This window comes from Hipposideros armiger, unplaced genomic scaffold (assembly GCF_001890085.2).
Source record: "Hipposideros armiger isolate ML-2016 unplaced genomic scaffold, ASM189008v1 scaffold_511, whole genome shotgun sequence".
Taxonomy (NCBI): Eukaryota; Metazoa; Chordata; class Mammalia; order Chiroptera; family Hipposideridae; genus Hipposideros; species Hipposideros armiger.
The window spans coordinates 861358-887280 of NW_017731861.1; the positions used below are offsets into that span (position 1 = coordinate 861358).

The 25923-nt window shown below is 58.4% G+C and overlaps 1 protein-coding gene across 2 annotated transcripts; it reads right to left on the reverse strand.

Annotated features, from left to right (window-relative positions):
* Positions 1-1722: 1722 nt before the first annotated feature.
* SEMA7A (semaphorin 7A (JohnMiltonHagen blood group)) lies at positions 1723-25702 on the reverse strand. 2 transcript variants are annotated; one of them, XM_019667951.1, is made up of 14 exons: positions 25443-25702; positions 11232-11383; positions 10672-10713; positions 10304-10396; positions 10081-10165; positions 9822-9932; positions 9065-9204; positions 8234-8418; positions 7213-7321; positions 6920-7118; positions 4365-4492; positions 4022-4176; positions 3746-3807; positions 1723-3407 (listed from the first exon to the last, which is right to left on the reverse strand). In XM_019667951.1, exons 1-14 carry the CDS (start codon positions 25612-25614, stop codon positions 3046-3048), a joined length of 1995 nt encoding a protein of 664 aa, XP_019523496.1. In that variant the 5' UTR covers positions 25615-25702; the 3' UTR covers positions 1723-3045. The 2 variants fall into 2 exon arrangements, with proteins under 2 accessions (XP_019523496.1, XP_019523495.1); XM_019667950.1 differs by lacking the exon at positions 25443-25702 and adding an exon at positions 19007-19474.
* Between the last annotated feature and the right edge of the window lie 221 nt (positions 25703-25923).

A 25923-nucleotide genomic window follows, 5' to 3' on the forward strand; every position in this document is an offset into this window, starting at 1 on the left:
CTGCAGGAAAGAGGGGGCCTGCTGAGGTCCAGAGAAGGCAGGGGCCTCACAGGAGGTAGCCCAGCAATCTATGTGGGCCAGGGCTTGAGCCCACACTTTTTCCACTAACTGCTTTTGGAACCCACTCCCCTTCTGCCCTTTCTCTTTTGAGGGGCTGGCTGCAGTAGGGGGGAGGCGGGGGAGCCCGGGAAGCCCTGTGCTGCTGCTCTGCTGCTTGGCTATGAGCTGGGAAAGCAGACAGATGGGGCCAAGACATGGACTTGGAGCTCCTTCCAAGACAAAGTAAATTGGGCTTAGAACCCAGAACAGTGTGTCAGAAGGGACCACCCAGAAGCCCTGGTCTAGCCTCTCCCTCCTACACAGACTTGAGAATACGGCTCAGGAAAGGTGAGGTCTGCCCAGGATCAGGAGAGGCGATGGTGGCCCAGTGTCTCTGCCTCCAGCCCAGAGCTTGTCCAGGTCCCCCAAATTCCCAGAGTCCTGGCCCGGGCACCTGCTGCCACATTAGTCACCCTAGGAAGGCTGGGTGTGGGAAAGAACCAGGCAGAATCTTCAGCATGGGGCTGGCCCAGGGGAGTGCAGCGGGTGGGGACTGCGCCAGCCTTGTGGGGTCTGCGCCAGCCTTGTGGGGTCTGCGCCAGCCTTGTGGGGTCTGCTCCAGCCTTGTGGGGGCTGCTCCAGCCTTGTGGGGGCTGCTCCAGCCTTGTGGGGTCTGCCGGTGCTGCCCAGGAGCTGGGCTCAGGCTCAGAGAGGGAGCTGTCCCAAGTTCCACTCTCCAGCAGTTACTGCTCAGGAAAATCTCCCAGCAAACCCCAAGGTCATGGGTCCCTGCTGTGAGAAGGGAAGAAGGGCAAGCGAGAAGAGACAGGAGGGTAAAGAAGGTGGGGGGAGGCATCTGGAGGACATCTGGGCTCCTCTCCACATCTCCCCCCATGGAACCCACCCTTTATTCCTAGTCCTGCCCATCCATCTCCCCTGAACAGCCTCTAACTGGCCCTCCACCTCTCATCCCAGTTTCAGGGGTCCCTTTTCACACATCCTTCTGGGTTCTAAAATCTATTTGCTTTATCTTTGAGAGAATGCAAGAGTTTCTAAGGCACCCACCCCAGACCTGTCACTGGCCTGGGGTTGAAAGGCCAAGCTCCGGGCTAGCACACAAGCACACAAACCAGCCCGCTGTCCCCTTGGCAAGCACACGGACCCCGCCCTACCTGGTGGGCCCAGCCTGGAGTAAGGACCTCGCCCCAGTCAGGCACCCCCTCCCGTGGCCCTCTAGTCTCCTGCACACACACACTTCTATCACCACGGGTCTATCCCTTGGGGTCTTATCTGATAAGCTCTCCCCCCAGAATGGGACCCTTGAAGGCTGGAAAGTATACGGCTGTTCCTCATGCCAAGTCTCCAGGGAACTTCGAGAGGTGCAGGCTGGGAAGGGGGAAGGCCAGCCCAAGGTGAGGCGAGGAGGAGGGGTGCAGGAGCTGTCTGGGCTCCAAGGTCAATGGCTTGCAGGCAGTGCACTGCTCAGCAGCTCTGGGTTCAGGTCCCAGTCCTGCCTCTCACTAGCAGGGAGCCCTGCTGAGCTTGTCTTTCCCTCTAAGGCTCTACGGACAGGGTCAGTGAGAGGCTGTGTGATGTTCACACAGGAAGGAAGTGAAATCATAAACAGGGGCCCGCCCTCACCCCCTGACCAGGAAGGCTTTGAAGGGAAGGAACAGGCAGAGGTAAATAAATAGCTTGTTTATTAGTAATATATTACATCATTAAAGTGCATTGAGAAGAGATGCAGGGGCCAAAGCTGGAAGGCCGCTGGCTCCAGGCCCTGCCCTGGGGTGGCCAGACATGCCGGAGAAGACCCAGCTCTCTGCTGAAATCCATGGACAGGGCTGGGGCAGAGCCACCCACCTGGAGAGCTTGGCCCAGGCAGTCCCCACCAGAATTCACAGTTTAGCCTAAGTTATAACATGTCCTGAGCTGAAGGTGGGAGGCTAGGAGCATGGAAGCACAGGCCCTGGGGACGGGGGTAGAGGAGGGGAGCGGACCCCCACCCCCACCCTCAATGCCAAGGGCAGAGTCCTGGAGCCCCCCCCTGAGGACCCAACTCCTTCTGAATGAACGTGTGAAACTAGGGCTCAGTTTTCTCCTTCATTCTCCCGTCTCCCTCACCCCACCCCCTCCCGTTACCACCCCCTCCACACAGGGGGCTTGGACGATGCCCCCCCACTCCCACCCCAGCCTGAGCTCCCGGGGCAGAGCCAGCTCATGCCATCTCCTTGAACTCATGCCACCATGTCCCTGGACTCTTATCCCATCCCCCGGGAGCCTCAGACTGGGACCCCCTACAACCCCTCTCTCCCCAGTCCCTCCCTCTCCCGCCCCACCCCCAGCATGTAGTTTTGGTATTTTCATACAGATGCAGTCGGAAGTAGCTATACATGAAATAAGCCTAACATAAAAATAGAGCTTTTTCCGTCCTTCCGTCCGGAAAGCAAACATCCTTCAATAAACATGCAAGGAGGCTGCCTTAATGGGACCCAGGGCTGGTGAGGGGGCCGCAGAGGGCATCCCTGGGCCTGCAGGAACACCAGCCAGCCCCAGCCATGGCAGGAGGGAGGATGAGGGGGCAATCTGGGTACAGAGAGTCCAAAAAGACTCAGACCTTAGCCCGAAGGTCCACACACTGAGTCCCAGCTCCCCTTCCCCAACTCCTCTGTGGCCCACAGGCTCTTGGGCAGGGAGCATCACTGCATTTAGTCAAGTCTGAGGAGGGGTTTTTGGAAAATAGTCTGCAGAAGATAAAGTCTTGGGTCATCGATGCCCGTTTCACAGTAAACGCCTTCATTCTCCGGCCTCCACTGCCCTCGCGCCACCCGGACCCAGCAGTTGCCTGCGACTGGCCATCTCCAGGCCTGGTGTCCCCCATGGGGTTATGCAGTCCCCCTGAGAGCAGCGGTGGGCAAGGAATTCCTGGGCCGGCGGCTCTGAGGGTGAGACTTCTCTAGTGCCCTGGGGCTGCAGAGCCCACAGCACGCCCAGCCCCAGGAGGCCCTAATGGACCAGCAGGCCCAGAGTGAGTGTGGGCAGGACCCCTAGCCAGAGGGAGGCCACACGGGTGTGGGCATGGCTCTGCAGCTGCTCAGCCTTGGCCTCATCCTCGGACAGCAGCTGCCAGTGCTGAGCCTTGTGGAGGTAGGAGCCCTCCTGGGCCTCGCAGTAGTAGTGGCCATAGTGGCCGGCCGTGAGGTTCTCGATGAACAGGATGCAGTTGGGACTCTGGTGGCCAGGCTCGCAGCTCTGCTCCACCTTCTGCCCGTGGCGCCACCAGTAGGTGGCGTGGCGGGACTCCATAGGGCAGCTCAGGTAGTAGCGAGAGTTCTGGGCCAGGGAGACCTTCTGCACTGGGGCCTCCTCTGGGGGAGGATGGAAAGGTAGCCATGAGGAGACGGGGAGCGGGGAGGGCCTCAGGCCCCCAGGGCAGGCTGTGTCCGCCCCACTGACCAGGCCTCCAAGACCAAGGCTTCAAGTGCACACAGGGAAATGAGGGACGCCTCCTTACTCTCCCCTGCCTCCCCCACCACACCCCTCTCACAACCACCCCCACGCCAAGGGGGCTCCCTCCACAGGAATGTCCTGCCCCATCTGCCTGAGGCCCCCGGGACCAGATCATAGTTCACCCAGACAGGGAAATGGGGGCATGGCTATACAACCCTCATCGAGCTGGGGACTCGGGCAGGGACAGATCCCGTACCTGGCTTTGGGTTGGGACACTGTTTGTGTGGCTCAGCTGGATTAATGGACTGCAGCACTGGCCTAGAGTTGGGAGGACAGAGGCGAAGTAGACAGGGCCAAAGACCCGGCCCTTCCCTATCCCCATCCCCTCCCAGCATCCACCATGGTGTCCCCTCAGAGGAGGGTCTGGCCAGAATGGCCTAGCACCGAGCACCAATGCCTCCTGCAGCCCGTCCACACCACCCCAATTCCTGTGTCCACCTTCTCCCAGGGACAAGGGATCCTGGCAACATACCTTTGGACGCTGTAGATGGAGACACAGCGGCCCTTGTCCCAGCCACAGTAGGGGTCTCGGGCCATGAGGCAGCCATGGCAGCCCCCGCCGTAGACGTCACACAGGTCCAGGGGCACCTGGCTCACCTCCCACTGGGAGCTCACGTACAGTTTCCGCTGGAAGGAGAGGAGAACTAGGTCAGGCCAGGGGCCTCACCCCCAACACTGAGTTCTAAACCCCCAGGCCATGGCCGCTGCCTACAGGCTCTGAAAAGGACAGGCAAATCACATGCAAAGAAGGCCTGTCTTCAGCTGGCCATCGCTGAGTGGTCCCACAGGGCAAGGCGGAGAGTGGGGAGGCTCACCCAGTCAGCGTCCAGTGACATGGCTTGGATGGTGGCCGCACGGCGGAAGGGTTGGATCTCTATGATGTTGAAAACGAAGCTGTGTTCCAACTCCCTTGACTCCACCACCTTGTGGATGGTGCCCCTGTCTGTGGGTGGTGGGCAAAGGGTCAGTGGGCAGGGTCCCACCTTGGAGCCAGGCAGCCTCCTTCGAGGCTGGACCAGCCAGAGAAGACACGGGTGGGGGAGGGCTGGGAAGTCATGGCTCAGGCAAGGGTCACAGGACTGGGAGGGACATGGGAGCCGGAAGGCAGCCTAGGAAGTTTCCAGGCTGGCCCAGGGCTCTGCGAGGCCCAGGGGAAGGTAGATTGTGAAGCATGGAACCAGCAGTCCTATGTGCCCAAGTACTGCACCAAACCAGTCAGTCCTCCACACCCCTCCTTGTGAGTGTATCTTCCCCACTTTGCAGATAAGAAAATGAGACTCAGAAAGGCTAAGCAACTTGTTCAAGGTCATACAGCTGGTGACTGCAACCCAGAGGTGTCCGAACACCACCCCTCCCTCAGCTTCTTCCCTAACTCCCCTGTCTCTGGGGCTCTTCAGGGATATGTTTTCTTTAAATAAACTTATTTCGGAATAATTTCAGATTTACAGAAAAAATGCAAAGATAGCACAGAGAGTTCCCATATACCCTTCACCCAGTTTCCCCTAATGGTACCATCTTATGTAACTATGGCACATTTATCACAACTGAGCAGACTTTACTGGGATTTCACGGGTTTTTCCACTAGTGTCCTTTGTCTGATCCAGGATCCAATCCAGGACTCCACATTGCATTTAGTCTCTGGGGACTTTTAAATTTTTATAAAATCTTAGCTCTGAAAAGGACCTTAGATTCCACGTAGGGATTCCCAAGGTCACGTATGAGGCAGCCTGCCTCCAAGGCCTGTGCTCCCTCCATTCACACGTACTGGGGGCTAATGGGCACCCTGACCCCTGTGTCCTCCCAATCCCACCTCACCCACTGCCCCAGTTTCTGTAATAGCCTACCTCCTTTTCCCTCCTTCCCAGTTCCCCAGAGTATCACTTGCCCCAAAAACCAGTCAGATAATGGGATGGTGGCCTGCCTAGGACATTCCCTTTGGTTCTGTGACCGCCCTCACAGGCTCTGGGATGTGGCCCGATGCTTCTTTGGCCTGACAAGCCGACAGCCCCATCACTGCCCTTCACCTCCTTCCACTGCAGTCTGGTGACAGCCTCCCACAGCTTCCCTCGGCTGGGAGAGCCTCCCATTATCTGCAGAGGGCTTAGAAGGCTCTATTTCTTGTCTGGCCCCAATTCTTCCTGCTGCAGGCTCCCAAATGATGTCTCTCCGATGGCCCCCAGGGACAAGAGGCAACTGCCCTCCTCACTCAAATGTGCTCGCCTCCAAGGTCTGCAGGAAGGGGACCCACGGTTCCCTGTCCTAACTCCTGCTCCCAGTCCCCCTTCATGTGGCCTCTCCTCTCCTGCACCCCAGTGCCCTGCTGTCCCCTGGCTGACTGCAACAGCTAGGCCAGACACTGCTGGAGCAGAGCAAGGACAGGGGCCCATGGGGGTGGGCAGGATGAATGGAGGAGTGAAGAGATATGGTTTTGGGACTCAAAAACCAAGCCCTGCTCTGTGGGTACCGATGAGGCCACCGTGGCTCTGAGATAACTCCAAGGTGAAGCAACAGCAGGAAGTCACATGGGGGAAGGGTGGGTGCCTGAGGCCTGAACTGTGTGGCCCTAGAGGTGCTAGGCATCTGGAGGAGACACTGCCCCTTTCTGATGGCACCACTGCCCTATGTCTGGGAAAACCTGCAGCTCACTCACACTAGTCTCCACGCCTGCTCCCAGGAACCCCGCTTTGCCTATAGCTAGCACCAGGAAGCTGCCATAAACCCAGTTCAGGGCTGGCTCCTCCATGGCCAGTGGCTTCCTAGAATGCAGGGGCATCTCCCAGGGCATTCTACCAGCTTCTGGGGCCAGCAAGACCCTGCTCCCCCAGAGGAGTCCCCTCCAGGGAAGAGGAGGTGCCCTAAGTCCTCTGCAAGACTCTGCAAAAGCTCTGCTCTCCTGAAGCCCTTCCTCACTTCGGACTCAATTCTTTGCATCCCACGTCCAATGTTTCCTCTCACCTGCATAATCCCAGAGACAGGGAGAGGGCCAATTTCCTCAGCCCCAGGATCCCCAGGAACCAGGTCCTTCCTCCTGACTGTCCGCAGCTCTTCCTACCATCTTCAGGAGTCAGACACCTGGACCAGAGCTGCACCCGTCTTTTCTCAGACTCACCACATTTCTGCCTCTGAGTCCTGGTACCTGCTCTTCTCCCACCTTAGGATGCCTTCCCCTCTTCCCTCTGCCCCCTCCTCCTCCAGAAAGCCCCCGTGCCTGACTCTTCCACAGCCACACACACTAACCCCTGATAGCTCTTAGTCACTCAATTCTTCCTTCCAGGTATAATATCCAACCAGATGTTAATTACATTCTTCTTTATACCTTTCATATCCATTTTTACAAAGCAGGCCAGGGACGTCACGGGTAGTCCCTCACCTGTGGTTAGGTAAAGCACACGGAAGACATCCCCGTTGCTGGCGTTCATGCGATGGACAACTACTTTCTGGTAGTGGTACTTAGAGTGAAACAGTGGTGTCTTCTGAGGTCCCATGGGCTCCACCCTCTGCACCACCTCAGGGTGACTGTCGGCCACCTGGAAGGTCTCCGTGGGTATCGGCTGCCGGTCTGGGAGGCACTAGGCAAGGAGAGCAGACCCAGGTCAGTGGGTAGCTGGGAAGTGGAGTGAGGGGAAGGCTGGGGCCTGGGCCATGGTGAGTGTCGCTGCTCACCTTGCCAGGCCGAGGGTTGGGGAGGCTTGAGTGGTAGCCCTTGAGTGAAGAAGTACGGAAGACCTTGTCAATGTCCCCGAGGGAATACACACAGACAGCTGAGTAGTTCCTGCGGGGTCACAGAAACCACTTCAGTGGGGGGGGGGCCCAGGCCCCACCCACCCACGTCCTCTCACCCAGCCCAGCCCAGCATCACACAGGGCCCAACCACCGCCTTCCAACCAAGCTCCCCAGCCTGCGAGCTCCTTGAAGGCAGGGACCACCCTGGGCGCCAAGCCCAGTGCTTAAAGTAACAGTTGTCAAATCCCACTGAAAGCAGGAGGGAGGCAGGGAAGTCCAACCTCATTTCTTCCTGCTGCAATCTAAAACCACAACCCGTGTTCTGTCATGGGATCATTGAGTTCAGAGGTCGGCCCCAGGGCAGGAGGACTCCCCCATGTGCATCCCTGGTGGCAATTCTCCTGCCCCTCTGGGCACAGCTGCAGGGTGCTGATGCCCAAGGAGGCCAGACCCCATCCCCTCTCCAGCCCAGCTGGACTCACCCACACAAGAGCCATAGAGCAGGGTCTTGGCTTTGCTACCCTGGCCCCCTCCTCTCCACACACACACCCAACTTTCACCTGCCTTGTTTTCAATCAAAGAGAGTGATTAAGAGGCGTGAATTATCAGGTGTGAGCTAACACCCTGCACCCAGCACCCCAGAGGCCTCAGCAGCTTTCTTCCGAAACCCAGCACCCACTCTGAGCACAAAGCTGGTGGACACACAGGCACAGGCATTGCCATGAGTGTGCATGTCATACATGCATGCACACCTGCGTGCACAGACTCACAAACACATCAGCACACACATCTCCCTGAGCACTAACTGTCTCCCTACCCCAGGCCCAGCCATAGCCCTGTCCCTTGAGCCTAGAGTCCCTGCTTATGCCACATCAGCCATCCCCTTAGCAGGGCCCATGCCCCCATTCCCTACTGGACATGTAACCAATGCCAGCCCCAGCCCAGAACGAGGCTCACTCACCAGGGGTTGGAGAAAACGCCATAGACCCTAGTGTCCCTCCACTGGCCATTGGGGTCAGGGAGCAGGAAGACGTCCTGCAGCCTGTTGAAGTTCTTGTTGGTAGTAGGGTCGCTGCACACCAGCATGGCTTTCAGGAAGGTGTTCCACTTGGAGACTGACAGTGAACTCTCACCACCCTGGTCCCCCTGAAAGGGTGGAGAGCAGAGGAGGCCCCTCAGCACCCACGGGCACCTGCTACCAGGAATGCCACCACCCAGGCTTCAGAAGAGGAAAATGGGCTCTGAAAGGGGCGGGACCTATCAGGGACCAGGCAGGGGCGCACCATGGCTCAGGCCAGGCTCCAGCCAGAAGGCCTGGCTGACGCAGGGCACAGGGCCATCGGTGGGGACCTGCAGGTGAGGGTACTGGGTCTTTCCTCACAGAGCAGATGGGCCCAGACACATATTTGCCTGCTCATGCTCACACATGCACACTTACACACAGGTAAGACACACGCACACAGGTAATACACACGCACATCCCGGTACCTTCACACAGGTGAAACACACAGTTAAACACTTTCATACTCACACACATTTAGACACTCTCCCATGACAACACACACATGCACACTATCATACATGCACATGAGCCCAACCATCGTAACACTCACAGACACACGGATACTCTTGGGCGCACACATTTACTCCCACAGTCCTACACACGGACTCACTCGCACATTTCACACACTCCACACAAACATGCATGCACATCTGCACACAGGCACTTGCACACTCACTCACGCCTGCTGACGCACAAACACTCACTCTTGCCCACGAGCCACCCACTCACCCTGCACAGCTGGGCCACGCGGGACACGTTGAGAGGAGCCTCGGGATTCTTGTCCGGGTTGTCCTCCCGGAAGAAGTAGTAGATCTTGTCATCGTAGTCCTGGTCCTGGTGCACAATGGTGGCCTTAATGAACTGCGGGTCTGTCAGGGGCACATCCAAATTGGTGTGAGGCTGCGGAGCCTGCTCGGGGTGACCCCTACAACTCTGCACACCCCTCAAGTCTGCACAAACAAACCCGGGACAAATAGGACCTGGAATAAAACTCACATCAGGCCCAACACCCCAAGGGCCCTGAGACTGCACCCCCACCCCACACCTGTTTGATCTCCCCCCTACAAAGATGTCATGGCCCCAGGAGCAATGACTTCATGCCTGGGGACTGGTGGAAGATCTCTGGGGGCCTTTAGTCCCTTCTGCCTAATTGGCAGAGCTCTAATGAGGAGGGAGGGGGTGTTGTCCCCACATGAGCTCAGCAGAGGGATACACTATGGCTCCAGGGGACCCCACTCTGGGTCTGGGGATTCCTCGGTTTTGTTCCCAGAGTGTATTGGGCCCATCCTGTCTCTGCTGTTCCCCTGCTCCCTGCCGGGCCAGCCTTCTCAGCTCTGGCTGCTCAGGCCTGTCCCCAGCTCCCACTTTCCTGACTGGCAGATGGCCCGGCAGCCTTTGGAGCCTGTCAGGGAACATGAGGCTCCCACTGCCGCCCTGGGGGTTCACAGCCCCCGCCCCACCGCAGCCCAGCTGGAGCCTGGCTCACTCTGCATGACGGTGTCGCTGGTGTACAGTTCAATCTCCCCCTGGATGCGGCGGAAACGAGGGATCTTTCCATTGTATTCTTGCTTCCGGATTGTGGAGTACACCTCTTCCCCTGGGCATGGTAGGAGGGGCATGGGTAAGGGCACACACTCCTGGAAGTCCCTCCCTGGGCCTGGGCCACTGGCCACGGAGCTGACACCCCCTCCCCAGCCCAGGGCAGCAGCCCCCGGGGGCCCTTCCTGCTGCAGCCACAGCCCTACCATCAAACAGAACCAGGGAGTTCTCATCTGGGCTAAATGGGGCATAGCCTCTTCTCTCACCAAGCGACTCCACGGTGTCATTCACCTGTGGGAGACCAAGGGGGTCAGACAGCCTCCCATGGGCGCCAGCTGCCCAGCCAGGCACTCCGTACACGGTGAGGCCGTCCTCCATCCCTCCCAGACAAGGGTGAGCTGACCGGGCATATGAGAGGGGCCTTCTCACCAGGGTCCAGCAGCTGGGGCGCCGCGCATTGGTGCCACAGACCAGCAGCCCCCGGCCCTGCTTCTCAATGAGCGTGATGTAGTTCTCACAGTCCTGCCCAGGAGAAGGGGAAGGAGGCCTCAGGAGGGTGAGCATGGAGGCAGCCTCCAAGGAGAGCCCAGAAGGGGTGCAGCTGACTCCAACCCCCCCAGGAGCAGAGGAAGGACACAGGGGCCTCAGAGAAGGACTGTGTCTCCCCTCAGAGAGCCCCAAGGCAGAGCTGCCTCTTTCTTCCCAGACTGGGGCTCCCAAGGCAGGGCCATGCGTCCTTCCTCAGGCTCTCAGGGACTTTTCCATGGGCCCCTCTGCAGTCCCTCTTCCCCACTCACCTGCTTGTCCACACAGGACCCCTTTGTGGAGCCAAAATTCACCTGGGGGGAAGGCGGGAAGGGAAAGCATCAGTCCACTGTGCCAAGGCCCCAGTGCCCCGTAAGTGCTTTCTATGCTCCCTAAGGACAAGCTCATTTTATGTTATATGTGAGTGACGAGGACTCTGAGCGGGTGAATGATTCGCCTAAGGTCACACAGGCTGCTCTGATACCCAGAGCCAAACGCAGAGCTGAGGGGCCAGCCCAGAGATCTCAGAAGACCGGGGTCATGAGGTTCTGCAGTCCAGCCTCCTGACCGGGCCTCCCCCATCAGCACACCTACCCGGCCAGGTGGGTAAGCTCCGGGCTTTTCTCCACTTTACCCAACACCCACGCCCATCTGGACTACCTTTAGGGAGCCTCCCCCAGGGACCATGTATGGGATATAATGAGGGGTGAGCCAGTTTAGGAAAGAGATGCCGGCACCCTCCCCCAGATTCCCTGAGTTCCTTCTTCACCAAGGCCCGAGGGGAGACAAGGAGAGAAGTGGAGGCACGGGTGCGGGAGGGCCCTAGGCTCACCGTGTGCACAGAGGCGTTCTTGCCCTCGGGGAAGCTGACGCGGTAGACCTTGCCACGTCCACCCACCCACACGGAATCTTTGCCTGGCTCATGGAAAAGTACTGTGTGTGGCTCTGTCGAGCCGAAGTCCACCTGGTCCTTTCCTGCACGACCTGAGGAGGAAGCAATTGGCAGAAATTTGAAGCTGGGCCCTGGGCGGGAAGATCGTGCCCCCGCCCTCCCGCTCTTAGGCACACCCACACCCACCTGGCAACTAGAGCTTGGACCTGGGCTAGGGCCAGTGCCAGGACTCAGAGCCACAGGCAGAAGCGAGGGGCGCCCAGGTAGAGTACAGCAAACAACTGACCTCGCCCCAAAGCCATGTCCCCTCCTCTACAATATGTGTGACCTCAGGGTAGGGGCAGGATTTAGGAACGCCTGGGGAATACAGCACACACACACACACACACACACACACACACACACACACACACACACACAAAGATGGCTGTTCTAAGGGGCTGGGCTCAGGCAAGAGGGACTAGGGCCTACGGCCCTGCTTTGTGAGGTTCTCTGCTGCCCAGGACAGAGCAAGTGGTCACCTCCACCCCCTGCAGGTAGCAAGACCTCTAAGCACCCCGCTTGGAGTACAGGTTCCTAGGAATTACTTTGCTCGGGACCCCATCCCCTCCTTCAGGAAGCCCTCTCCAACCCCTCCTGGCCCACCCCAGCCCCTCAGAGAGCAGGTCAGCTTAGATGAGAGCTGGAAAGGAATCTAAATGTCCATTCCCTCCCATTTCACAGATGCGAAAGCAAAGGTCCAGAGAGGGGGCAGTACGAGGTCACAGGGTCAGTAGCAGGCCCTGAACCAGAGCCCAAGTTCCGGCCCGCAGCTGGACTCCTGCCTAGCCCACTCTGGCTGGTCCCCTGCAGGTACCAGCTCGCCCCTCCCTCCCCAGCAACACTGGGACATAGGGCGCTTCACAGAGCACAGTCTGGGCCTTTAAACAAAAGGCTGACCCGGACAATTTTGCCTAAAAAGGAAACTGTCTGCAGCCACCGCCTCCAGAGAGATGTCTCATCTCTGGTGACATTGCTGAGCTCTGGTTTAGTCCTGGTTGCAGTACTAAATTACAGAGATGGGACCGCCTGTGGCTGTGCCCACAGCAATCACCCACAGCTCACATCTTCCCACCTCTGACCAGCCTGGGCGTCACCCAGGTACTGGCCTGACCACTGTTTATTCAGCTGCAGCAAACTCAGGGCCAGCCAGCTTAGCAGTGACACCCAGGCAGGACACACTCCAGCCCAGACAAAAAAGAACTGCCACTTCCTAAGTCTGTCCCCAATCCCCCTTGCTGCCATTTGAGCCATTCCTACTGATTCTGCATTCAGCGGGGCAAAGCACGACACGCAGTGCAGCCCATACCTTCTTTCCCTTTCCTTAAGATACATCCCCTGAATGGCCAAGTCACCCCAGAAGTGGGGGATCGCACTCTTCACCTCAGCTGTGACCCGGTTCACTGCAGAGGCAGAAACTGAGTGCCCCTGGGGGACATGCCGGCCCAAGGTCACGCTAAGAGGCAACACAGACTGCCTCATCCAGACTGAGTATTGGTTCTCAGGGAGATGCCAGCACTGTGAGCCACAGAGAAGCGCTGAGCTCACTGCCCTCGGTTTGCCTGGCTCTCCTCAGGTGCTCCACAAACAGCCCGAGGACCCCGTCTGCACCCCAAGGCTCACTGCCCTTCAGCCCCAGCTGTGCAGGGCAGGGGCCCAACACCCAGCTCTGTGCTGGGTGCTGGTGGGGGGGGGGATGGGGTGAGGGGGGTGATAGCCAAGGCTGGAGCAGGGCTGGCAGGTCTCAGGACCCCAATTTCCCCTCCTCTCCAGCTGGGGTAAAATTAGAGTGCTGGGGTCAGCAGCCTGAAGACATAGGCCTTCCTGACTCAGCTCCCACAGCTCCTCTTTCACCCACAGCCCAGAGCCCAGGCCAGGATCCAGGCAGTCAGCAGCCCCAGCTCCCTCCCACCCCCTCGGCCAGCCAGGGGCCAGGAAAAGCTGTGCACCTGGAGATGCTGGGCTGCGGCAAGAGATCTGAACCATCCCCAGAGGCCCAACGGGAGGCGCCCCAACACCCAGGCCATCCCAACCACCTCCATCAGTCACCTCATCAGCACCCCAGCAATGAGGCCATAGCCAATGCATAGTCCCTGGAAAGGAACCCTGGAGGGGGCCCTGATGGAGCCCTTGTCTGGGGGGGGCGGGTCACAGTCCTGCCCTGGGGAGTCAAGCTTGATGGGAGAGGCAGTGGCCTGGCCCTGAAGAACAAGGGCTGAGGGGGACACCGGCCCTACCCTAGAAGCCAGTCAGAGGGGTAAGACAGCCACACTGAAGCAAGCCTCCAATGCTCAGTACAACTTAGTGCAGCCCCAGGGCAGCTCACAAATAATTTCTGAGGACACGGAGAGAGGGGAAGGGCCACCACGGCTAGGTGCAGCATGGGGGGGCTGCAGCACAAGGTCAGGACAGTCCTGCACAGAACTGCAAGCCTGAGCCCCACTCCCCTCAAATCCTGGCTGCAGGCGCCCCGTGCGGGGGCAGCAGGGACTGCTGGCCCCATTTTGCTGAAGAACAAACAGGAGCCCAGGAGCATTGCCTCCCCTGACCCCCCAGGCTCCCGCCCCTCGGGGCTCGGCGCCTGGTGGTGTGTATGAGGGGGTGGCACCAGCCCAGCCCCAGGACCTGGCCTTGGCCCATTCTCCACCCCAACCCCAGCCCTGCTCCTGCACCCTCAAAGAGCCTGATTGTGCAGGGGAAGTGTCTGAGCGGCAGCTCGATGAATACATGAAAAGAAGCTTTGTTCAGGTCAGCAGGAGTGGGGGGCTGGGGGCTGAGGGGCAGGAGGGCTGCCTGGAAGCGAAGGCAGCACCACCAAGCCTCAGGGCCAAAATCCGTGGCCCTACGGCACCAACACAGAAAGAGCTAGGCCGGGAAGGGGGTGACCTTCATGGCTCTGCCCATGCAGGGGCTGAGCAAGGCCAGGGGCCGCCCGTAAAAAGGCCCTGCCAAGGGAGCAAGTGTGACATCCCTAAATGCGTGTTTTTGTTTCCTTATGAATCCAAAGAGATGGGGACGATAGATCAAAGCTAGATAGTCAGGAATAAGCAGAAAGAGAATCCCAGGTAGGGCAAACAGCCCCAGCAAAGGTGGGAAAGCAAACTGTGTGCTGGGTACAGAGATCTAACCAGCGAAGGTCAGGAAGGTAGGCTGAGGCCCATGCATGAGGGGCCAGAGGAGGTGCTGCTGCCCAAGGATACACGGACCCACTGCCCATCGGTCTCTGTGCTGCCCCTCCTCCCTAGGAGCAGGGCCAGAACCTGGAGAGCCTCCCCTCCTCCAGCACCCGCTCCTTCCTGCTCCCTCCTGCCCAACCCCCTCCGCTTCCCATCCTGGATGTCTAAAAGGAGCACCGTCTGGCACCGTGTCTCCCCCTTCACTCCCCAGCCTGACGCATTAGTGGCTGAGTAAGTGGTAGCTAAAAGCTCCCAGAATAACCAGGGGTTCAGGCAGGGGAGGGGGCTAGGGGCACATGGGAAGGCATGGCCCCAGAGGCGGCCTGGCACGAGACCCCTCTCCTAAGCCCCATGTGATTCTGAGCCAGTCCTTGCTCCTTCTGGGTCAAGGAAGAGCTCACTAGAGCTGCTGGGTACCCAGCAGGACTCCATGGCCCTCTCTGAGTCCCCACCCTCCTCACGGCATCAGGACAAGCAGGGCCCAGGCCCAGGTCCTGCCGGGATGAGGGTCAGGAAGATGGCTGAGCATGGGAGAGTCTCCCCCAGGCACAGCCCTCCAGTTGGGCTCCATGGGACTCTGATCCTGTTGGAACCAATCAAAACTGATCCCTTTCATACCCTCCACCCTCCCACCACTGTCCAGGGGACAGCTACCTGAGGCCAGTCTGGACTTCTGTGAGTGGCTCTCTGAAAACAGGCCGCCTGGTGGGACATTGTTCCTCCTCATACTCTCTGGGTGCTGTCTCTACCTGGTCACTGCTGTCCCCACATTCTCATTGTTTATGCAAGAGGGCAGCCCAAGGGGAGGGTGGAGTGGGTGCTGGAATTGGGAGCAGTGTTGTTGTCCCTGAAGGGAGCAACAAAGGACTGGCCACACAATCTGGTGTGGGCAGGGACAATCTTCCAACCTGACCGACTGACCCAACAGGCCTTGAACGCTAACCCCAAGGAGTCCTTTGACAGTGGGCATTGAGGCAGGCTCTGAGAATGGCAGGAACTTGGACAGCCAGCAGGGAATGCCTGAGTCAGGCAATCAGAGAGGCCCGGCACAGGCAGGAGCCTCCTCCCACAGCTCCAGCCACCCTGCACCACCAGGCCCACCTCACACCCTCGCCTACTACATGCTGGCAGACTAGAGGAAAGGCCCACGTGGGTCCAGGAATTAGTAGCCTCTCTACCCTTTGGAACCCACACCCCACGGGTCAAGGTGGAAGAGAGGGCATCTGAACAGTCATTGGACTGGGGGGGCATGGAGGCCAGAAAGGCTGCGCCACTGGCCCAAGGCACACGGCAAAGCAGGCAGGGGCAGAACCAGGCCACAGGTCAAGGTTTCTGATACCCAAGCACCCAGCTCCAGCCCTCGGGATCACAGCCTATACTTCCTTGAGAGCCTCTAGGTTTGCAAAACATTGTGTATCGCCCGCCTTCCCTCCACTTCCTGTGTCATCTGCTCTCTGCCAACCGCTCCCTACTAGGTGATAAGTCACTAATCTGATAACTGATGGGAATCACCTACCACTTACCTTCCAGATAGGGCTCTGGTCTACAAGTGCCTTAAACCCAAAGGAGTGACTGATGGTGCAACTCAGCGCTGTGTCAGAGCAGTGGAGGCAAAGGAACAAATGTATCAGCTCCGTCTCTCCTCATATGGCCAGGCTCAACAGGTGTGAGAAGCCATGGCTCATACCCAGAAGCCGTTTCCAGTGGCACCGGCCTGTGCTAAGGGGTGGGGGGGCTGTTGGGGTGCCGGTGACACTCGGCAAGATGAGGTTCCTGATAGCTGCCTGGTAGGGGCAGAGCCACGCTGGGCACGTGGTGGGCCCTTGATACGGTACTTGACTCAAGGGAAGTGAGCGGTCTGCCTCTTTATCACTCAGGGAACAGGGAGCTATGTGCTGGGCTGAGAGGCGTTTCCTCCCGCCCACCAAGGTCAGCTGTGGGTGGGGAGCATATCTCACGTGTGGGCTCTGCCCTGACTCCAAGAAGCCTCATGCTCTGTCTGGCAGCTGGCAGCGAGCTGGTTGGCTGTGACCATGACGAGGGGCTGGGCCTTCCTGAGTTGTTTCCTACTCTGCGAATCGGAGGGGCTGGTACTTGCTAAGGTATAGGTTTTATGACCCACCATCGTTCTTGGAACAAATTACAAAACAGTCAGGGTTAATTTTACAAGTCATTTTCGGAAAGGGATTGTGAGTGCTAGCCAAGTCGGGGATGGCTTTCTGGGGGTGGAGGCAGCTGGACAAGTCACATCCTCGTCTGCCTCCACGAACTCACCCACCAAATCCCCCAACCACCCTGAAAAGAAGGCAAGACAAGGGTCTGAATCCCCATTTTATAGACAGGAAAACTAAGGCCCTTCCAAACCAGCAAGGGCTGTGTGCTCTCTGCACTGAGCCACTGTGTTCGAAGGACCAGAACGCTTGGCTGGTAGGGAGACTAGCTGGGGCAAAGGCTTGGGGGGAAGTGGCAGCTGGAGAACAAGGTGTGGGGGACTGAGCCCAGCCAGATTCGAGGGCTCAGGGAGGGAAGACTGGCACAGAGGCTCAGCTGGAGCAGAGAGGAGGCTCTAGGCCCAAGGAACCCAGGATGAACACCATGTCAGGTCCACCTTCCACCCATTCCTCAGCCCAACGGGTTCTTAAAGCTCCAGAGTGAGGCCAAGGTCAGCTGGTGGCTCCTTTAAAGGAGAGGACGGGCAGAGATGCAGGGCCTGCCCTTGGGCCCAGAGCCAGGGTAGGGGTGGGGGAGAAGGCAGAAGATGGCTAGACTACCCCAAGGGGAGGGAGAGAGGCAGGACGGGAAGACTGTTGAGAAACAGAAGGTTCCTCAGCTCAGCCTTAGCCTGGGCAGGGAGGCAGGAGGTGGGGGAGGCTGGAGGGGGTACAGCCAGTTAGGGGGCGCTGGCAAGGGCCAGGTTGGCAGGGCTGCATTTCATCAGCAGTCAGAGCTGCTGAGGAGGAGGGGCAGGACAATGCTGACACTGGTGCCCCTACCACCCACCTACTGGTTCCAGGGCGCTTACTATGTGCTGGGCACAATTCTCAGTGATTTGTGGGTATCTTAACTCATTTAATCATCACTGCATTCTTGTGAGGTGGGTTCTCTTATTGTCCTCACTTTGCAGATGAGGGCAGCGAGATGCAGAGAAGGCGAGTAACTTGTCCAGGACCACACAGCTATTAAGTGATGGAGTGGAGGATGAAGCTCAGACAAGCTGACTCTGGAATCTGTTTGTAATGCTCTATGGATGGGCCCTTGGAAGCTTCCAGCTTCCCCGCTCCCCACCCCAATTTAAATGACAGACTGAGGCCCAGGGAGGGTGCAGTCTGGTCAGAGGCCACTTGGCCAATGGAGGCCTGACCTCTATCCAAGATGCCCTAAGGAATGAGTGTGAGGAAGCGTGGGTGTCAGGCCCGATGCGAGGTGCAGCGCAGTCCTGAGTGCCGACCAGCATGACTAACTGGAAAGAGAAGTCTTACAAGTCTCTGCCCAGAAATAGAACCCACTCTGTGGTCTGGGGCAGGCCACAGTGACGTGCAGTAGATATTGAAAACCCTTCTTCAAAATCTGCTCTGCAAGGTTCCAGCCAGCACTGGCCCAAAACATTCAAAGACTCGCCTCCTGGGTGTGGAGAAAGGGACCCCTCGTGCACTGTTGGTGGGATTGCAAGCTGGGGCAGCCACTATGGAAAACAGTATAGAGGTTCCTCAAAACATTAAAAATAGAACTACCTTGTGACCCAACAATCCCACTCCTGAATATTGATCCAAAAAAACCCAAATCACTAAAAAAGATATATGCACCCCTATATTTATTGCAGTGCTATTTACAATAGTCAAGATATGAAAGCAACCTAAGCATTCATTGATAGACGATTAGATAAAGAAGATGGGGTACATATATACAATGAAATATTACTTGACCACTAAAAAATATGAAATCTTACCAACTGCAACAACATGGATGGACCTAGAGGGTATTATGATGAGTGAAATAAGTCAGACAGAGAAAGACAAATACCATATTATTTCATTTATATGTGGAATCTAAAAAACAAAATAAATGAACAAACACAACAGAAAGAAACTCATACAGAGAACAAACTAATGGTTACCAGATGGGAAGGGGGTTAGCAATGGGTGAAAAAGGGGAAAGGATTAAGAAGTACAAATTAATAGTTATAAAATAGTCATGGGCATGTAAAGTACAGCATAAGGAATACAATCAATAATATTGTAATAACTATGTATAGTGCCAGGTGGGTACAAGATTTATCAGGGGAATCACTTCATAAATTATATAAATATCTAACCACTATGCTGTACACCTGAAACTTATATAATATTGAATGTCAACTATAATTGAAAAAAATTTTTAATTAAAAAAATTTTTTAAAAAAACCCACCAGCTGCCTCCACCCCTGGGGTCCCCAGCTCAAGACCCCACTGTGGCTCCCAGCTGCCTGTCCCACCCAGCAGGGCCCACCCCACCTCTGCTCACCCCTGCCATGGCTCCTGCCACACCTTCGCTCGTGTTCTTCCTTCCCAGATCGTCCTCTCCCCTTCCCTGTGCACATGTCTTCCCTGTCGAGATCTAGCCTCCATCCTCCTGGCTCCAGGAAGTGTTCTACACCGCTCCACCCCTCACTGTTCCCTGCCCCTTTGACCTTGCTATACCCATCTGGCACACACCATCTTCTTTCAGGTCACAATCTCTTGCGTGGGGACCTGAAGGTGAGGCCAGGCCTCCTCTCACTCCAGGGTCCCAGGCCAAGCCAAGGCCAGGGCTGGGCAAGTGATGGCAGATGAGGGCGCGTGGAGGGGTAACCAAAGCCCCAGGTCCGATGAGGAGACATCTTAGGATAGATGCCCAGGCTGCTGAGTTGATCACGTGACCTTCCTTCCTCACTCAGGCCCAGAAGACAAACAAGAGCAGCTTTCTGTGCCGCACTCTGCCCGCACCCCACGCCCGGGTCCGCGCCCCAACCTGGCTCTTCGCCCTCCCCGAGGCGGTCTTCCCCAGTTGGACTGACCCACACTGACCTTCCCTGCTTTTACCCCGTCACAGTGCTTGGCTGTACCTACTGGTCCTTCCTGACCTCCCCAGGTGCCTTCTCTAGTCCTACGCAGCAGGTCCACCTCTCCGGACACCTGTGTGCTCCCCAAGGGCAGACCCCAGCACAGAGGCAGGGGCTAGCTGCCTCCACAGTGAGGGCTGCCCTGGGTACTGGCACAGAGCGCGAGCCCGACTGGAAGCGGGCGGTACAGGAGGCACACAAGATGATCCTAATCCCAGGCTGCCATGAGGGTTAAACCCGGATTGGCCCAAGCCATGACACAGATCCACCTGCCCCGAGACGCCCGAGGCCCAGCTGCCCTGAGGAAAAAGCCAGAAGAGGTGTGTCGAGCTGGCCGAATCTAAGGTCCTGTGGGGAGGAAGGTCATGGCCAGTGAGGCTCCTGGGAGGAAGAGTCTGAGCTCAGCTGAGCTGTCCAAGGAGGACAGGTGCTCAGGGAGTCCCAAGCCTGGGGACAGAGCATGAAGGCAGACAGACAAGTGGGGGGAGGGCAAGAGCTGAGCAGGCGCAGGCTCGGGCAGACACAGCCCTGGTCCCAGCTGAGCCTGGCTTACGGGTGACCGTGGGCCAGTCCTTGTCATCTCTGGCCTGTTTCCCCATCTGTGGCATTTGTGGTTGGACCAGCTGATCTCTGACTTTTTTTTTCTGACGTCCTAAACTCTGTCCCATCAGGCTGTGTGGGTTGAAGTTATTCAAGGAGGTTGCTAGAAGAAGTGCGATAGCGCTGGCAGAAAAGAGAAGGAGGGTGAACGGGGTGCAGGCAGGGATGACAAGCAGGACAACGGCTCTGAGGAGGAGAACATGGGGAGCTGTCGAGTGGTGAGGGAAGAAGTGTGGGAGACAAGGTGGAAGTGGGGCCAGCCCACCACGTAGGACTGGGGAAAGCAGCAGCTCTGTCGCCGAGTGTCCTGGGAGGAACGCTCAGCTAGGTGACCTCTCAGAGACCAGGGCACAGTCCTGGAGACAAAGCAGGGCCAGGGCCAGGGCTGGAGGAATAACGGGCTTGGAGGCTGACTGGTGGGGAAGAGCCGCCTCCGTACCACAGGGGGCAGGGAGGGTCAGATCTCCTGGTCCCCCATGGCCCGGGCTGGTTAGGGAAGGGGGACTCTCATGTTCTCTGAGGAGGGCGCCAACAAGGGGACACAATCCTCCAGGCTCTAGGAAGACCCCTTCCTCCCCAACCCTGAGAGAGAGGAGGCTTCTGGGGCAGCCAGGCCTGGCCCAAAACAGGAAACCAAGAGGGGAAGCTTTCCAGCCCCAGAGCTGCCAACCAGAGCAGGGGAAGTGGGTCAGCCTCCTGTGACATAGCCAGAGGCCCTGCAGTGGCTAAAATGAGTGACACGAGGCTAGGGGCGGACAGGAAGTCAGCCGGGGCCCCAGTGGTCAGCCTGAGAGCTACTCACTCCCACCATGCTCCCTGCAGGCCGCTGGACCCAGGAGCTGGGCGGACCTCTGCTTTCCACCTGCACGTTAGGGCGCTGGCCGGGCCTCTTCACAGGATGCCCAGCTCTCACTCCTCCCGTCCCGGGGAGTGGTCCGCCCCACGAAGGAGGTGCAGGTTCATGGAAGGGGAACCTGGTCAGAGGAAGGCTTCTGCCCCTCCCCCTCCAGCAGAGCGTGGCTGGTGCTGTGGGAGCCCCTGCCTTGCATAGAGTCTATGAGGAACGGGCCTCCACACCTGGAGAACCCCCATGGTCAGGAGTCAGGTGCTGAAAGCCCAGGTCTCTGAGACAAGCTCCAGCCTCCCATCAGGGAGCTGTGACACTGGGGAGGCTTTCCCTGACAGCCACGGTCCTTCCTCCCCACTGTGGAAGGTCAGGTGGCTGAGTTCAGGTGTCCCCTCCTACAAGCATCTTCCTGGAACCTGAGGACCAAGGCTGACTCAATGTCTCCCTCTTGGGGGCCCCCACTCACCGCCGCCTCCTCCTCTCCCTGGTCCTAGCTGCAAGTTTTTGGATCTGAACTCCTGTCAAACAAGGTGCTTCCTCCTGTGCCTCCTCTCCCACAGCTGCCTGCTGCTGCTCTCGCGATCCTGGCTTCCCACATCTTCCAGGAAGCCCTCCCTGGCTGGGAGACCGGGTTAAGAACCTCCTCAATGCCCCCAGCTGCCCTCTGTTATAGGATCTGCCTCATTTCATTGTAACTGCAGGTTGACCTGCCTGTCTCCCCATCTACACTGTGAAGTCCATGGACTTGTCTAGTTTCTCATCCCTGGGCCCCCAAGCACAGCCCAGGACCAGTATAAGGTTGGCCCCAGCAAATGTCAAAAGTGCTGAATTACTATGTCCACCCTTGAGGCCACAACCTAATAAGCCACTTCCTCCTGCTGATCCTCACTCAGCCTTCGGCTCATGAAAGACCAATATAGACAAGAATACAATACTCAAAGATTTCCCCTAACTTCCCAGGTTTGTATTTTCTCCCCACAGCTAAGATTTGAATGGGCCACCACAGCCCCTGCCCAGCCCAGAGAGGCAGGAATCCCAGTGGACTAGTATTCTGATAAGTATAAACTCCTCCCTGCAGCCCCTTTACACATTTGAGGAAACTAAGGTTCAGAATAAGGCAAGCGCCTGCCCAGAATCACACAGAAGATCAAGCCAGAGCTGGGACCAGAAACGGGCTCCCAGCCTGCAATCCTTTCCCCCGACACCATGGCCATCTCGGACCCGTGCCAGCACCCGCCCATCCCAGCCAGCTCTCAGGACCTTTACCATCCAGGACAGAGGGGCCACAGAGCTTGGCAGGAAGCTCCCGGTGACATCACTGAGCATCTCTCATCTCTCCCAGCTGAGGAAACCCTCCTCTCCTCCTGGGAATTGCCCCCCTCCCTGTTCTGCAAGGGGGTTCACCTTCAAGGTGAGGAGCACATCCAAGTCCCCAAGGGGGCAAGGATTTCCACTGGAAATGCTGATGCTCAGGGAGCTCCAGCAGTGACCTCATCCCCTGGAGGAGGTGACAACAACCCCTGCCTTGGGGAGCAGCTCCATAATGGGTCCCCCAGCAGCCTCCAAGTCAACAATAACATCCTGTTGCTTAATTGGACAAGGGAGAAGCAGAGCCGGCTAGGCAGGTAGAGACTGAAGACGGATGTTTCTCATGGGGACAGGCTGACTCACCTCTGACCCCAGGGGGTCAGGACCTTCCTGGGCTTGTCTGTCTCCTCTGACAGAGGATGGAATGGGGACTATACACAGCTCCCACGGGCATGCCAGCCTCCTGCCTCCCCAGTAACCCACTCCTCTCGGGCCCCTGCTTGCAGGGAAGTCAGGCCATTACACCCTTGATTGGCCCGTGTGTCAGTGACAGCCCTCAGCGGACAACCTCCAGAGCCCTTCAAGCTCTGGCAAGTTCTGATGGTCAGAGACAGGTGTGGAGCTCAAGGGCACCCAGCAGTGCGGGCACATCCCTCTACGCGCCCAGAGTAGACTGCAGAAGCCTCAGCCTCCCTAGACAAGTGGAGGCTGGGACCCTCCCAGGACACCCTGATCTAACATTTCCCTAGGTTATAGGGAACCAAGAAGCAGAAAATAAGTGACAAAGAAGGATTGTCGGAAAAGTCATAACATATTTTTCTGGTTTTTGTTGCAAAAATGCGTCATGACTTTTCCGACAGCCCAATAGTTGTTATCCTGAAGGCCACCCTCACTGCCCCCACCACTGGTGACAGGGACCTAGGCCTATACTACAGCAAGGCTGGGAGGGTGGTCCTCTCACCCCACTCTTAGGTTTGCCCTGCCCAAACCCATTCCTATCCGATTGCCATGTGTCACCCCACAGGAAATAGAAGGCAGCTGTCATCCAGGCATACCATCACCAGCTGGTGGTCCTGGGGGACAGGCAGATGCCAGGGTCTGTCTGGCCAGTGGGGTGCCTGGCACTAGTGAAGAAGACTAGAGACTGCCCTTGGACAAGACAGGTGAGGGGTTGGCGGACCCCAGCGGGGGTCACTGGTGTCTTACCAAGCAGAGGGCACAGCCAGCATGGCAGCAGGAGTGACCGCACGCAGGCGAAAGAGGTGGAGCTGGGCTTTGAAAGTGGGTACAAGAACTGCAGCTTTAAACAGCCTCAGGGTGGAGACTAAGTGCCCGAGTCAGGGAGGTACACATTAAGGGCTAGAAATGGTATGCATTAAGTATGTGGGGGAGAGGTCTTGGGAAGGCTTGTGGGGTGGGGGCAAGCAGAACCACATGCAAGGGGTTTGGTGCAGGGGGGGACTCTAGAACACTCAGATATGGCCATTTGTCCCCTTCAGGGGGCCCCAATGTTGTGCTGTCCAGGACAGCCAAGGGGTGGAGACATGGCAAAGATGCTGGGAAGGCAGCAGAAGCCTGGCTGGAGGTGTGCACCTCATGTGGGCTGCTAGAGGCCCAGCTGCCCTGCTCCACTCCCACCAGGAATACCTGGGGCTGGGTAACAGAGTTGGTCCCCAAAGTCCCTCCTTCAAGGCCGAGAAACTGCCTAAATCCTTCTCCCCTCCCTCACCCAATACTAGCACTGGTCCTGTGCCAGATCTGAGCCATGTCTGCACTGTGAGCTCACACACTGCCCAGTGACCTTGGGAGAGTCACATCCCCTCCCTCCAGTGTAGCTGCAGTTCAGGCCACTGGTTTTGTGTGGGTTCCTTCTCTCTCTCTCTCTCTCTCTCTCTCTCTCTCTCTCTCTCTCTGCTAAGAATACCTNTTCAGGCCACTGGTTTTGTGTGGGTTCCTTCCCTCTCTCTCTCTCTCTCTCTCTCTCTCTCTCTCTCTCTCTGCTAAGAATACCTGCCCCAGATATGCTCAGGCTCTGGCAATCCCTGCAAACCGCCTCAGGCATCAAAGGGCTCCCGGCAGGGACAAGACAAGTCCCCCCAACCCCCACCGCGAGTCCACGACCACCACAGGGGGCTGCAGCGCCGCCAAATTTGCTACAGAACCCAGTCGTCCTGGGGGCAGGAAGCATTTTTGTGCAATGTAGGGGAGCGGAGATCAGTCCCTAGCGCAGAAAGCGTCAAGCCCCACCTAGCCGGCTTTCTGACCCATTGCACAGGGATTTAAACTGAGGTGATCCTGGGGGAGACTTCAGTCCTTCACATATCCACATTGGCCTAAAAGCTGCACTCCCGCCCCAGATCATCCGCGGACGTGGGGGGTGTCCCAAACGCCGCGCCCCACCCAACGGGCACTGGCCACCAATCTGGCGCCGATTCCTGGTGAAAACTGCCACGTGCGGACGGGGGGAGGGGGAGCGGCCCGTACCAGCATTGCAGAGGCAGCGCCCAGGTGCCCCAAGCCTGCGCACCGCACCAAGTCCAGCTCGCCACAGGGTGCCCACCCCCTTACCCAGCCCGTGCTCTGGGCTGGGGAGGGGGCGGGGGCAGGCAGCGGGGTCTTTGTTCCCGCAGCCCGAGCGCGGCGGCTGCGGCGGCGGCAAGAGGTCCGCGCCCCCCTCTCCGGCCCAGGCTGCGCTCCGCGCGACAGCGGAGCCCTGCAGCTCAGGAAGGGGGATATGGGTAGGAGTCCCGGCAGAGAGATAGGGTCCTGTACAGAGGAACCCGGCGCTGGAGGACCGAGAGCGCCTCTGGGTGGAGAGAGGGGCCCGCTCCCTTCCCCTGCATCCCGGCGCTGCGGCGCCCGGCTACGGGCGACTTGAAGCGACTTAGCCGGGGCTCCGGCCCGGCCGCTCGCTCTCCGCAGCGTTCCAGCCGCTCCGGCGTGCCAGCGCGCACACTCACACTCACCCAGACCCGCACGCTCCCCGCAAGGACAGCCCGGGACCCGCAGAGCCGCTCGCACGCACTCCCTCCGTGCCTCACACTCCGCACCCGCCCCGCGCGGCGTCAGATCCCGCGCCCCGCCAGCTGCGCGGCGCCACCTACCTTTCCAGATAGCGGAGATGCGAGGTCCGCTCTTCGGGTGGCCTTGGGTGGTGGCGGCCACCCCGAGCAGCAGCAGTAGCAGCCGCAGCGGGAGCCCAGAACGAGCCCGCGGGCTGGGGAGGCGGGCGCGCGGGATGCCGAGGGCGGCGCATACGGGCGGAGGCGGTGTCATCCCGCGGCCCCGGAGCGACAGCGGCGAGCAGCCCAGACTGAGCCAGCACCCGTCCGCGGGCTTGATACCAGCGCGAAGAGGCGGAGTCAAACGCCTGACCCCACCCCGCCCCTCCCCCGCCCCTCGCAGCCTTTCTTGCCTCCCCGCTGCCCAAGGGGGGCGCAGTGCCCGGACGCAAGGGGAACCTTCGCCATCCCTTCCCGGGCAATTCCACGGGAGAACCCGGGCGGACAGGGACGAGGCTGACCGGTGGTCTTCTGTCGTCCGCGGCAGTCCCGGTGCCCTCTCAGGGCCTCAGATCCACTTCCC